This window comes from Eretmochelys imbricata, chromosome 4 (genome assembly GCF_965152235.1).
Source record: "Eretmochelys imbricata isolate rEreImb1 chromosome 4, rEreImb1.hap1, whole genome shotgun sequence".
In the NCBI taxonomy this organism is placed as follows: Eukaryota; Metazoa; Chordata; order Testudines; family Cheloniidae; genus Eretmochelys; species Eretmochelys imbricata.
This window is the reverse complement of record NC_135575.1, coordinates 109,257,258-109,272,029: the sequence shown is the minus strand read 5'-3', so window position 1 is coordinate 109,272,029 and position 14,772 is coordinate 109,257,258. Positions and strand designations below refer to the sequence as shown.

Below are 14,772 nucleotides of genomic sequence, written 5' to 3'. Positions count from 1 at the left end.
GCCTTCAGAGCTGGGTGCCTGGCCAGCAGCCATCGCTGTCCGCTCTGCCTTCAGAACTGGGTGGCCGGAGACCAATTTCCTGAGGGAGACCAGATTTCACAGTCCATGACATGATTTTCACGGCCACGAATTTGGTAGACCCCTAGTTCTATTTAATCCTTTGTGTGAAGAATACAGTGAGATAAAGTTGCTCATTTTCAGTTATTTGCATGAGTGTGATTTCTATATTACATTTTTACCACTTTATAACTCTCATACATTATAATTGAGGTCCACTGATATCGATTGTAAAATTCCCCTTTATCACATGCCCCATGATTTTATTACTTTAAGTTTATCCTTTGAATTTAGTGGTTAATTTTCTTCTTAATTTTGGACTGATAGTATAAACACCTTGTTAGTTTGTCAAATATTTGTATACTTTAAAAATAGCTTGTGTTATCATGGTTTTCTTTTGGCTTTATTTCTCTTCTTTATGAGACATAGGATTAATAGATTTTAAGCCCAGAAGGGGCCATTATGATCATCTGGTCTGATTCCCTGCAGAACACAGCCCAAAGTACCTCACCTAGTAATTTCTATATCAAGCAACAACTTCATTTGAGCTATTGCGTACTTTTTAGAAAGATATCCAGTCTTGATTTTAAAAACTTCCAGACACCAGAATTCCTAAGAAGGGCTGCAGATAAATGTTAGATTCTTTTTCCTACTGTGGAACATTGTTTATTTCCTTTTTCGATTAGACTCTCCCACATCAGTTAACATATACTGAGTATTAACTTTGCCTGTGTATTGTTACAATTTGAAGATGATTGTGAGTTATTCAGTAACAGTATTTAATTTAGAGTGTTTATTTAAGATTGTTTATTTTTAAAAAAGATGTTTAAATATGAGAAATTGTTGGGATTCAAAAAAGGTAAAATGTTATCACAAAAAGAATATTATCTGTTTTCAAATAGAAGTGCAAGTGGTTTACAAAAGTCACAATTTTGCATGTTTGTTTTTGACCAATTTATTATTTGAAAACTATTCACGATCATTTATTCAAAGAAAAAACAGTTTATTTAATGAAACAGAAAATATGTAGTGAAACAGCACTAGAGCATTTAAAACATTTTTGATTTTTTTAAAAATTGTAGTCCAGATTTAAAATATTCCCTATTAAAAACTATATTAAAGAATGTTTAAAGTTGCGGAGATAAGCACCCAGGTCAGGAAACAGCAGACTCAACTTTAATTCTGCCACCTTGTGTATGTTTTTTGTGGTTCAGTCTTTGACTGCATGATAACATTCAGATCTTCAAATATCATATAATTTAATATGACACAATGTTTCCATAACTTCAGATGCATATATTTCATCTTTTATTATTGTTATAGCTATTCCAGGATTGCTCACAATGTGCTGGCCTCTTTTCTTATAGGTGATATCCTTCTTCAGAATCTAGAATGATCTCTCATATACAGATATATTTGTGTTCTTATCCTAAACTATTTAACACTAAATATGCTTTTTGATGGAAGCTGATACAATGCTGTCTTCCTAATCTGGTATTTTCCCATTGTGTTGTTTCACAATGAAGTAAATGTTGAGAATATATACTATCAAGATATTCTGTAAAGGCTCTGTGTCTGATGGAGAATGTTAGGCACCAGGCAATTTTAGAACTGCACATACCCAAAAATGCACATGCTTTGTTTGTTTATGCAGTTAGTATGATGGCTGTCAATCATGGTAACCGGGTATTGAAATTGCCTGCTAGGCATGTAAGTGGTCAGTTACATGCATACATATAACTGCATACACAAATGGTTTACATACACACCTCGTCATAGACTGGTCTGAAAATACAAACGTAGAAATCTTGGATCATAATGTGTTTCAAAAATTAAAATAGTCTCGTAAGAGGTTTTTTTGCTATTAACTCTATAGTATTAGATACAGAAGATCTTAAAATGAAACAACTGTCAGTGCATAATTGTGTGTTTGACACTGTTTTGTTCATCGAGCAAGTCAGCTGATGTTTTTTTTACTTTGCTTTCTGCAGGTATTACTCTGTTTTTCCCGAGATACATCAGTATTGGAGCACTTTTCTTACAATAGCGCTACTCCACCCAAATCATACATACGAGGTAAAGTAAAAGTATTGTAAGAGATAATATGAAGAGTAGTGTTGATTGTTGTATGTAGTATACCAAAAAAGCAAATCTATATGAGCTTAATTTATGTATATTACATATGTACACAAAAAGTAAATTAGAAGACAATAATTAAGATCACAAAGTCAAACACTCAAAAGTTAGGAAATGCCAGAATTAAGGTTGCCTATGTATTTGTATTATGATACAGTCTTTAATTTTCATGATCATATACTGTTTTTTCCACCGAACTCCTGCCTTATTCAGTGCACAGGGTGGGCCAGCTGAGGCAGGGAAAATACTATACTATATTTATTTATTTATTTACTGGTATTAGCACATAGAAACACCAGATATGGACCATGACACCATTGTGCTAGGTGCTGTACAAACACAGAACAAAAAGGCAGTCTCTGTCCCAGTGAGTTTACAATCTGACAGACAACAGTTGGATACAGGCGGACCAAAGGGTGAGTACAAAGAAATAGTGAGAACATATTGGTCAGCATGATAGGCGGCAGTCTCAGCATACTAGCAGTGTAGCTTTTGTCAGTTTTACGTAGGCCTATTGACAAAGGAGAGTTTTATGGAGGGTTTTGGAGGAAGCTAATGTTAGTTTTGAAGATGTTTACAGGGAATTTCTTCCAGGCGTGAGGGTCAGCATTAGACAAAAGCACAAAGTATACAATCATGTAATTAAAGACTATATAATAATGAATACACATATGCACGGGCAATCTTTGTTCTCGTATTTCCTGATTTAGAAGTGCTTGACCTTAATATTATTTTAAGTTAAATTTAATACCACACACCTCATTTAGAACTGGAACTACGCAATCAGGCAGCAGCAGAGACCACCAAAAAAAAAAAAAAAAAGAAAGGCAAATACAGTACATCCACTGTGTTAAACGTAAACTACTAAAAAAAAATAAAGGGAAAGATTTTTTAATTTTTTTTTTTTTGGACAAAGTAAGGAAACTGTTTTTTATGTGTAATTTCCTAGGTTTTTACAAAAGCAAACTGAAAAAACAAATTCCATCACGTGTCATTATATTGACACCTTCAGGGGTCATCAGCAGGGTTGGAACCTTGAGATCCACTATACAGACCTCTGCCACTTGAGCTCATGGAGTAACTGATTGCAGTAGCAGGTTGTCATCCTCTGTGTGGACAAGTACTACAGGGGGATTCGACATTTTTGTCAGGGTTTTCACAGATATTTGCTGACCGCAGAGGATTCAGGAATCTGGGTTCCATTCCAGGCTCTGGAGAGGAGTGTGCTCTTGCCTCATTCCCTCCAACCTATCTCTGACCTGTCACTTCCCCACCCTTGGCTCCTTGTCCCAATCTCTTTGTCCCTCATATCCTACCCTTACCCTCTGCACTTTCTGTCCCACTCAGTCTCTTGTCCAGCTCTTCATCTAATATACGGGGTGTGAGCTCTGGGAGGGAGTTTGGGTGTGGGAGGGGGCTCGGGGTTGGGGTTCATGCGGGGTTTTGGGGTGCCAGATCTGGGGGGCACTCACCTCAAGTGGCTCCCCGCAAGCGCTGACCTGTTCCTGCTGCTTCTGGGCGGAGCTGCAGCTAGGCGGCTCTGCATGCTGCCTCCTGGCCAATGGGAGCTCAGAGCCAGCGCTTGGGGTGGGGTGGACCCACACCCCGTGCTGCACCCAAACTCCCTCCCTGTTAGTTAACCGGAATTTTTCACTTACTGGCACCCCCCCATTTCTCCAACGTGCCAGATAAAAAAGCTTTTACTGTATTCAAACAATAAATGATATAAAGTTATATTGAAATAAGTTTGGAATAATCAGCTATATTACTCATGAATGGAGAAGTCATGAGAGAGTTACTTTAGATACTCTAAATGAGTGCCAATAAAATCCTACCCTGTCAAACTATTGTGTATTCTGTATATGCTGCTTACTTTTATAAAAGAAAAACTCCCATTGACTTCAATAGAGCCACGATTTCACCCCTTGAGTTTAACTGCTTGGTCCTTGGAATGAGAGAAATATATAACAAATAAATTTTATAAACCCTAAGAAACTTTAGTCCAATAACTCTGGGGCTTCAAGTGCCAGGAGGGCCCAGAGGAAGTGGTGTATATAGTCTTGTAAAGCTGGGACTCTTCCCTTTCCAATCGTAAACTCTCATTGCTAGTACATTCATGAGATACTAGATTAAAGTTACCATTAGAGCAAAACTGAATGTTGACCATTTTGGATTTCCATTCAACGTAATTTTATTGAGAAAATTCCACAATTTGGTAAAGGATGAGATGGTTCCTTATCAGAGTCATTTTAAAAAATCGCATTTGTTTGAACCTACTTAAAGGTTTAGAACAAGTTCTGGTTCCAATGAATTAGTGGACAGAATGTACATGATAATGCAGCTTCTCACATGTCCCTGAAAGTTATCCCATGTATGTTACCACTATGTATGTGTTGTGTATGATTGTATATTTTGTGTGTGTATATAATCTCAGTATATTCAAATAGCCATATTTTAATGTACTTGTGGTTAAAGTTCTTTATATGATAATATTAAATCTTAAAATTAGATTAATTTTAAGTAAGTCCTCCATTAAGTAGACAAACTTTCTCTTCCCACAGGGTTCGTGTGTGTGTGCGTGCGTGCGTGTATACAGTTGGTCACAACTAAATAGGGACGTTTTTGATCCAGTTCAATTGGTTCCGTACTACAGTAGAACCTCAGAATTACGAACACCAGAGTTAAAAACTGACAGGTCAGCCACACACCTCGTTTGGAACTGGAACTACACAATCAGGCAGCAGCAGAGACCACCAAAAAAAAAAAAAAAAGAACGGCAAATACAGTACATCCACTGTGTTAAACGTAAACTACTAAAAAAAAATAAAGGGAAAGTTTTTTTTAATTTTTTTTTTTTTTTGGACAAAGTAAGGAAACTGTTTCTGTGCTTGTTTCATTTTAATTAAGATGGTTAAAAGCAGCATTTTTCTTCTGCATAGTAAAGTTTCAAAGCTGTATTAAGTCAATGTTCAGTTGTAAACTTTTGAAAGAACAGCCATAACCTTTTGTTCAGAGTTACAAACGTTTCAGAATTATGAACAACCTCCTTTCCCAAGGTGTTCATAATTCTGAGGTTCTACTGTACAGGAAACTGTATAATGTAACGCAGATTTTCTTCGTTTCCTGCTGGGTTTGGCAATATCTCTCTCACTGCGGAGGATTCTATTTTATAACATTTGCCAAATGCAAAGAACAAGAGATGAAAACACATAATATTCAAAGAGATCCTTTTTCTTATCATAGCAAATAATCATTTATTTAAGGTTTTTAAACCATGAATTTAAATAACTAGTAAACACTTATATTGCTGTTCTAGTTGAATGTTCTCTGTTATCTTAAAACTACAGAAAAGAAATTAAAAACATCTTTTAAAATAGGTGCAGTTGTATTTAAGAAAAGCACTGAATTATGCCTCAAAATTGACTGTCAACATTTTATTGTGGGTCTAAAAAATAGTTTTGTATAGTATTAGCACATGCTCCTTTTGCATAGGAATAGAAGAAATTGTGTGTTCATTTTTTTATTGTTGGCACTGATACTAGATTTGAAAAAAAGGGCTTGTTGGAGCAATAGGGATTTTAAGATATGAAAGAAAAATAGGAAAAGTAGTTCAGTTATGATACCCCTCCACTCCTTCAGTGATTTAGCCTTAATGCAACAATTTCCTTTTCCTCTCACTAACATTTCTGCACCTTTCTAAGTGCTGTTCCTATGCATAGAACATTCTCCCTGTTCTGGTCTGCCAAGGCACTCTCCTTTTCATTTAAATCCCTTCTGAAAACTCACTTTTGTCTGCAAGGCTTACAGCGAATGAGTCAGTTACTCTTTATTCATTTTTATTTAACGAAACACAAAACGTAACAATCTCCAGAATGTATGTATGTGCACAAACACACACAGTCTCCATGTGATGCTATTATTGAACTCTTCCTTCTCCCTCATCTCCTCTCTACGGTTTGCCAATCTCCTTTGTTGTGTCACATCTATGTTTTACATTTGAGGAACACTATATCTTCTTTATTATATGACTCGTGAAATGATTTGCATGCTAGTTATCAATATAAAATGATACAAAATTAATAATTAACTTTTTAAATGATATTACTGAAAAGTAAATAAAGTTCACATTTCTAAAGAGACTTTTTACCATTTGAGTGTGTTTAAACCCATGTCTGCTCATTCACAGGAAAACTTGGTGTGGAAGAATATGCTGTTTTTTATCCACCAAATGGTAAGAGTTATACTATTGCCTCCTCTAGTGGAAGCTGGGAAAATTACTACTTTTAGCAATGCAAAAATAAGCTAAACTTAACAAATAAGCAGAATAAGAGTGAACCTCAGCCAGTAGTATAATGAGATTAAACTCATTGGGCTAGATCCTCACACTGGATCTACTGCAAAGCCATGTTAAATCTAGCTTTATTAGCTACTTTAGGATTCTCTGTGTAGGAGAATATCCTGATAGCATAGGATAAGGACAGTAGCTCATACTTCACTCTTCTCGATTCTTGCTTAGGGGACCTGACTGGAACACCACTTAATTCAGCTAATCCCTAGTTGCTCAGCACCTCTAGAAAGCATGCCACTGAGATGCCAATTTTAGGCTCTCACTTTTGATCATTTGGTCTTGATTTTTAGGCACAAAGGTATGAATATATTTATCATATTAATGCTATTAACGTTACCCTTACTGCTGCTGTTATAATCTTCTTTTCTCACTGGTCATTTTGTCCATATCAACCCTCTCCCTTTTGACTCCTGCTGCTGGCTTTTCATTGCCCTTTATATCAAATTCATGCTCTTTGTCCATGCTTTCAAGGTCCTACGTCACTGATCTTGTGTCTGTATCTCTAACCTTGTCTCCTTTTGCGTCTTCTCCATTCCAGTAACATTGCCAGTCTTGGCACATCCTCTGGCCCCTTCTCCGACCTCTGTTTCCATGTATTCTTTTATGCAGCCCACTAAGAATGAAGCATCCTCCTTAAACCCATTTGCCAAACACTTTCCCTCTCCTCATTCAAATCCCCTCTGAACACTCATTTCAGCCATGTCACCTATGGGAAATGAGATGATTTGGAAAAGAGAGGAAAATAGACAACACAACTGCCAAGATGACTACATATCTTTACTGGGTACTGCATGAACTCATTATTGTAACTTTCTTTCTTTCCCTGTTCCATCGTTCTTGTCAGTGTATGGCCCTTGCTGGTTGTGTCTTGTCTGAAGCTGGGCCTTGATTTCATGAAAGCAGGTAAGCACATGCTTCAAGTTAAACATGTGCTTACATTCTTTGCTAAATCAGGTCCTTAATCCGATCTTACAGGCACGTAAGGACATGCTTAACTTTAACCATGTGAGTAGTTCCACTGAAATAATTGGGAATACCCCCTGTTTAAATTAAGCATGTGTGTGTTTGCAAGATCAGGGTCTAAGACTCTAAGCTCTTCAGGATATGGAATATGTCTTTAGTTGTTCCTGTGAAGCACAAGGCTCAGTTTAGGAATTTGAAAAAGCAATAAATATGAATACTTGTATGGATAAATAAACAAATATAAAAGGATAAAAGAATCTTCCTTATTTTGTAGGTGTAATTCCTTTTCATGGCTTCTCAATGTATGGTCAGTATGACTTTCAAATTACTGTTTAAGTAATAATTCTACATAGTTTTTGTAAATAAACCACAGTTTATATCACACATCCACATATTTTTGGTAAACTGTAAACTATTCTTTTATGCATTTTAAACATTTATGTATTCCACTTGTTTGTGTATCCAAGGTGTGTATGCATAATTAGAAAAATGTCCAGACTGATCTCATTTGCTCTTGTTGTAACTTGCTAACATGTGGGAGTCCCTATACAGAGAACTATTATTGGAGCACGTGATCTCTAGGTCAGAAGCTAGCTTCATTCATGGTAATTGAATTTCAGTGTACACAAATGGGGAGAGAGGATGGCTTGCCAAGCTGTGTTATCTTTGTGCTGTGAGTAGGTAAGAAATGTGTGAACAGTGGTTTCTTATAAAAGTGAATTGTATGTAAAAGGCCCACTGGCATAAACACATGGCTAGGACAGGTAGTGAGTGGCTTCATATAATGGAATGTTCATGACTTACTGCTAAAAGGGAAATTACAAAAATGTCTTTTGTGAATACAATGAATAATTCACAAAATATTAGCAGCTTGTTAATACTGGATGGTTTGGGCTCTCTCCCTTTACTGCATTAGTATGTCTTCTCTGGAAATCCTGATTTTTAAAAAAGAGTTTGGATTAAATTAACATGTTGTCATAAATATAAAGGGAAGGGTAAACCCCTTTGAAATCCCTCCTGGCCAGGGGAAAGCTCCTCTCACCTGTAAAGGGTTAAGAAGCTAAAGGTAACCTCGCTGGCACCTGACCAAAATGACCAATGAGGAGACAAGATACTTTCAAAAGCTGGGAGGAGGGAGAGAAACAAAGGGTCTGTGTCTGTCTGTATGCTGGTCTTTGCCAGGGATAGACCAGGAATGGAGTCTTAGAACTTTTAGTAAGTAATCTAGCTAGGTATGTGTTAGATTATGATTTCTTTAAATGGCTGAGAAAAGAATTGTGCTGAATAGAATAAGTATTTCTGTCTGTGTATCTTTTTTGTAACTTAAGGTTTTGCCTAGAGGGGTTCTCTATGTTTTTGAATCTAATTACCCTGTAAGATATCTACCATCCTGATTTTACAGGGGGGATTTCTTTATTTCTATTTACTTCTATTTTCTATTAAAAGTCTTCTTGTAAAAAATTGAATGCTTTTTCATTGTTCTCAGATCCAAGGGTTTGGGTCTGTGGTCACCTATGCAAATTGGTGAGGCTTTTTATCCAACATTTCCCAGGAAAGGGGGGGTGCAAGTGTTGGGAGGATTGTTCATTGTTCTTAAGATCCAAGGATCTGGGTCTGTAGTCACCTAGGCAAATTGGTGAGGCTTTTTACCAAACCTTGTCCAGGAAGTGGGGTGCAGGGTTTTGGGAAGTATTTTGGGGGGAAAGACGCGTCCAAACAGCTCTTCCCCAGTAACCAGTATTAGTTTGGTGGTGGTAGCGGCCAGTCCAAGGACAACGGGGGGGAATATTTTGTACCTTGGGGAAGTTTTTGACCTAAGCTGGTAAAGATAAGCTTAGGAGGTTTTTCATGCAGGTCCCCACATCTGTACCCTAGAGTTCAGAGTGGGGGAGGAACCTTGACACATGTCATTATGCCAACAAGAATTCCAGAAACAATTGAATTCTGTATTTTGTGAAAAATCCTTTAGCACTCAGAATGGACAAGGCAGCTGGTGCAAATGTATGAATTAAAACTGGTTCCTTCTCAGATGATGATGGAATGTTTTTGTTTAGTTAAGTTTCTGCTTTTTCTGATAAGTTTCAACAGCTTTTCTTTTGTGAAGAGCATAAGTGGCCTGGGAAGTCACAATGGGAGAGAACCTCAAGAGGTACTACTCCTATTTAGTAACTTGCATTCCCTACCATAAACAATACAGATTTAATCATTATTATCTCCACTGTTTGAGCTACAAAAGATGGAGTTTCACTTGAGTATGGAATCCTATTTGAATCCTGGTTGGCATAGAGAATCTGTGTCTTCTAATGACAGGTTTCAGAGTAGCGGCCATGTTAGTCTGTGTTTGCAAAAAGAAAAGGGGTACTTGTGGCACCTTAGAGACTAACAAATTTATTTGAGCATAAGCTTTCGTGAGCTACAGCATCTGATGAAGTGAGCTGTAGCTCACGAAAACTTATGCTCAAATAAATTTGTTAGTCTCTAAGGTGCCACAAGTACTCCTTTTCTTTTTGTGTCTCCTAAGTACTGAACTGCTTGGTTACAAACGCGTCCTAACCTTCTCACAGTTGATAATGTTGAAGTCACAGCCAGGAGTCCTTCACTTTCTCAGCCTGACTGGAGGTTTGTTTTAAAAACTGTCTCTTAAAATGACTTAATGTTTAGAGTTGAAACAACCCTTTAGAAATCCACCTAGCTTAGTTTAATTAGATAGAAATTTTTTGGATCAGTTAGTATTTAAAGGACTTCATAAATGGTTGCCCAGTTAATGTAAATGTTCATCCAGATCTTAGAATGAGTATGCAAGTGTCCATATATCCTTTGACTGATCGTACTTATATGGTCTTCATTACTGTAGTTTCTGAGTACCTCATTGTCTTTCATATATTTACCCTTACAGCACCCCTGTGAGGTAGTGAAGTGCTATTAGTCCCATTTTACAGTTGGGGAACTTAGTCCGAGAGAGACAAAGTAACTTTCCCAGCGTACACAGGAAGTCTGTAGTGGAGTACGAAATTGAACCCAGGTCTCCTGAGTCTCAATCTAGCATCAGAACCACTGGATGATCTGTCCTCAAAACATATTTTTGATGATCATGCAGGGCCAGGTCTATGGAATAGGCAGGATCCAGTTAGTTCTGCCTCTTGAAATCTATAGGGTTGTAACATGGACTACAATATTCACCTTTGCTTGTCATTTTTTTTAATAATAGGATCTAATATTAAAAATAAATATACCTTTCTAAATAAATCAGAACTAATTTATAAATTTATTATTCTAAAGGATTATTGGCTTGTTTTTCCTCCTACTTCATGCACTTGCTCATTGAACTATTTTAACAGTTTACAGCATTGAGTCAATTAAATTCTTTTATCATTTCAGTTGCTCCACTTTGTTTTCTGTACCATGAACCTTCCAAATTGTATCAGATATTCCGTGAGATGTATGTGCGTTTTTTCTTCAGACTCCATTCCATATCTTCTCATCCTTCTGTAAGTTCATTAGGAAATAAGACCCAATCAGTCTATATTTCTATTTGTTATGGAACAATAATGCTTAGTAGCATGATATTATTTTATTTTCTTAAGTGTACATAGCTGAGTTATGTCCCTTTAACTATGATGAAAATGTCATGCACATCTGAAGTAACATTATATAACTTTATTTGAAATCCTATAATTTATACCTCAATAATAGTAAAATTCTCTGGCAAAGGCATATTTAATAATACAGTGGTCATGTTGTCAGGCTTTGGGGGGAGTCAAATTCAGAACAGCACTTACACATGTGTTTAAGTGCCTTCCTGAATGATGCCAGTTAGTTGTGTGTGATATAGAGGTAGTAGACAATGGACTTCAGTGTTCTTTGAGTTACTCTGTAGTAGAATTACATTGGATACCTCTATTACGAAGACTCTTATGAGACTTGAGCACTATAGTTCATAGGTTTAGTCATTACTAGTCATTTTCAAAGGGGTCTCAACTTAGCCTCTTCTTACTCATGCATCTTTGTGTATCAACATACTTGAATGCACTTTTTTAAGCACTATCATATGCTGGTGATGGAATTTGTGTGAATTCTGTGACTTGCATGTGCAAGTGTTTGTGCATGCAAAGTTATTTAAAAAATTGACTTGCATTTGTATAAAGTTTTGGTTGCCTTATTTTTTGTTTATGCTGTTTACAATATTAACTATTAAAGTATAACATTCTTCTTTTCTATTTTGTATAAAATCTTATAAAGTATAAAATACTTTTATTTAAAAGAAAATGGCATTCATTTAGCTAAGCATACGATTTTTAAAATTCCCATGATTACAAGTTCTTCTTGCCCTACATAAGCTATAGAAAATGTTTTAAACTGACAAGTGTTTTTTCTATTAAGGGGTTTTATAAATGAAGAGAGCAATCATATTTCCAATTATGTAATGATGTATTATGAATTATGTGAACAGCACAGAGGAATGTCCAATAAAATTAAAATATGAGGGCCACTAAGAATCCATTGTGATAAAGATGGTGGACTATTTTGTTAAAAAGTGACTTACAGCTGATCCTGCAAATGCTTACTCCTGGGAATACCACTTAGTACTGTGAATAGTCACATTGATAGTCAAATAAATAAACAAACCTCACAGTGGTAGATATTCTGTCTGGTAATAAACATTTACAGGATTGGGCCTATGCTTTGGTATATTAGCAGCATGGCATCCCAGTGTATGGGAATGTATGCTAGTTTCCATCATGATTTTTAAAGGAATTTTTTAAAATGGGGAAAATTTGTTTTTCCACAGTTTAGACCACTTAACTTGTCCTTGTAATAATTTGATTTGTCACTTTTTCTAATTATAATTCAAAAAGCCCTGCTTTTGTCTGTGTCCAGGTGTAGTGTAACTGGAGTCTATTTTATCAGAATAAAACTAAGACCACACAGATTGTGTACTACTGGGCCTTTAATAGACTTAGAGACAGATTTTTAAAAGATATTTAGGCATCTAAAATTCAGATAAGTTCCAGTGCCGAGGTGGGATTTTCAAAAGTACCTAGTCACCTAACTACTATTGAAATTAATGGGTCTTAGTCATTTAAATGCTTTTGAAAATCCTACTTAGGCACCTATCTGCATCTTTTGGTGCCTATATACTTATAAAAATCTGGCCTTTAGACCTTAACCCTAGAGATACTATACATGAGTGACTTGGAGTTGAATGCGACTACTCATTATATATAAAGTTATTCAGGTGTGGAAGTGCTTGTAGGATCAAGGCCTTAGAAGTTGAAGGGATCTGGTTTGCTCATGTTACTCTAGTTGTGTATCACTGTGTTAGGATATAGATATTCAGGCCTGTCTGTAAAGGCCTATACTCTAATTTAGGTGTATTCTTATCACTTACCTAGTTATAGAGGTATAAAAGAGAGAATCAAAATCACTGTCTGACTGTATAAGGCCTTGGCTAAGCAGAGAGGCAGCCATAAGCTGGGAAGCGAACAGTCACATCCTCACATTCCAAACTAGTCACATTGAAATAAGGTGCTATTGGGCTGTTAGGAATACAATCCTGTCCTGATAATGCCTATCGCCCCCAGAGAAAGGGAAGTGCCTAGAAAATGTAAAAGGAAACTTAGTTTGATAGCATCCTGTCTGGTAAGAACTCCCTTAATATCAATAGCTGGGATGTGAAATCCTCACTTCTGTATTGTTTTGTCATTATAGTTCCCACTTTGCTATTGTTTATTTGCTATTGTCTCTGTCTGGTTCTGTGATTGTTTCTGTCTGCTGTATAATTAATTTTTCTGGATGTAAACTAATTAAGGTGGTGGGATATAATTGGTTAAATAATCATGTTACCATATGTTAGGATTGGTTAGTTAAATTTTCAGTAAAATGATTGGTTCAGGTATAGCTAAGCAGAACTCAAGTTTTACTATATAGTCTGCACTCAATCAGGAAGTGTGTGTGTGTGTGTGTGTGTGTGTGTGTGTTGCGGGGGGGGGAATGGGAACAGGGAATGGGGGTGGGGAATAGGAATCATGTTTTGCTAAGGGGGGGGAATGGGAACAGGGACACAGGTAAGACTCTGTGGTGCCAGAGCTGGGAAGGGGGACACTAAGGAAGGAAACTGGAATCATGCTTGCTGGAAGTTCACCCCAATAAACATCGAATTGTTTGCACCTTTGGACTTCGGGTATTGTTGCTCTCTGTTCATGCAAGAAGGACCAGGGAAGTAAGTGGGTGAAGGAATAAGCCCCTAACATCTTGGTGCCGTGACTCGAATGCATCGCATCAGATAGGTGAGTGGCAGCCTGTAAGTCCCCCTCCCCAACAGTCCGCGCAGCTGCTTGGAGTGAGTATAGTGAACTCTCGTTATGGTAGTTGCGGGTTCTGGCAAGCCAGGGTAAAGGATTTTGTGGATAAATGGATAAGGAAGAGCCAGAGCCCATACCAGGTGCAGGGGTCAACCTGGGATGAGATTAAAAAGGAAATGGAGGAGGTGTTGGGGGCTTATTCCTTCACCCACTTACTTCCCTGGTCCTTCTTGCATGAACAGAGAGCAACAATACCCGAAGTCCCCAAAGGTGCAAACAATTCGATGTTTATTGGGGTGAACTTCCAGCAAGCATGATTCTAGTTTCCTTCCTTAGTATCCCCCTTCCCAGCTCTGGCACCACAGAGCCTTACCTGTGTCCCTGTTCCCATTCCTACCCTTAGCAAAACATGATTCCAATTCCCCACCCCCATTCCCTGTTCCCATTCGCCCCCCCCCCCACACACACACTTCCTGATTGAGTGCAGACTATATAGTAAAACTTGAGTTCTGCTTAGTTATACCTTAACCAATCATTTTACTGAAATTTAACCAACCAATCCTAACATATGGTAACATGATTATTTAACCAATTATATCCCACCACCTTAATTTGTTTACATCCAGAAAAATTAATTATACAGCAGACAGAACCAATTACAGAACCAGACAGAGACAATAGCAAATAAACAATAGCAAAGTGGGAACTATAATGACAAAACAATACAGAAGTGAGGATTTCACATCCCAGCTATTGATATTAAGGGAGTTCTTACCAGACAGGATGCTATCAAACTAAGTTTCCTTTTACATTTTCTAGGCACTTCCCTTTCTCTGGGGGCGATAGGCATTATCAGGACAGGATTGTATTCCTAACAGCCCAATAGCACCTTATTTCAATGTGAGTAGTTTGGAATGTGAGGATGTGACTGTTCGCTTCCCAGCTTATGGCTGCCTCTGCTGCTTA

The 14,772-nt window shown here is 37.2% G+C and overlaps 1 protein-coding gene across 5 annotated transcripts in view; it reads left to right on the top strand.

The window, feature by feature from the left end:
- Nucleotides 1-14,772, top strand: part of TBC1D19 (TBC1 domain family member 19) — a 111,706-nt gene that overhangs the window by 80,116 nt on the left and 16,818 nt on the right. For all 5 annotated transcript variants that reach the window (XM_077815776.1, XM_077815775.1, XM_077815774.1 and 2 more), the window contains exons 14-17: nucleotides 2,049-2,133; nucleotides 6,380-6,424; nucleotides 7,779-7,811; nucleotides 10,883-10,992. In XM_077815776.1, the coding sequence (XP_077671902.1) occupies nucleotides 2,049-2,133; nucleotides 6,380-6,424; nucleotides 7,779-7,811; nucleotides 10,883-10,992 (273 nt within the window). The remainder of the gene's footprint in view (nucleotides 1-2,048; nucleotides 2,134-6,379; nucleotides 6,425-7,778; nucleotides 7,812-10,882; nucleotides 10,993-14,772) is intronic.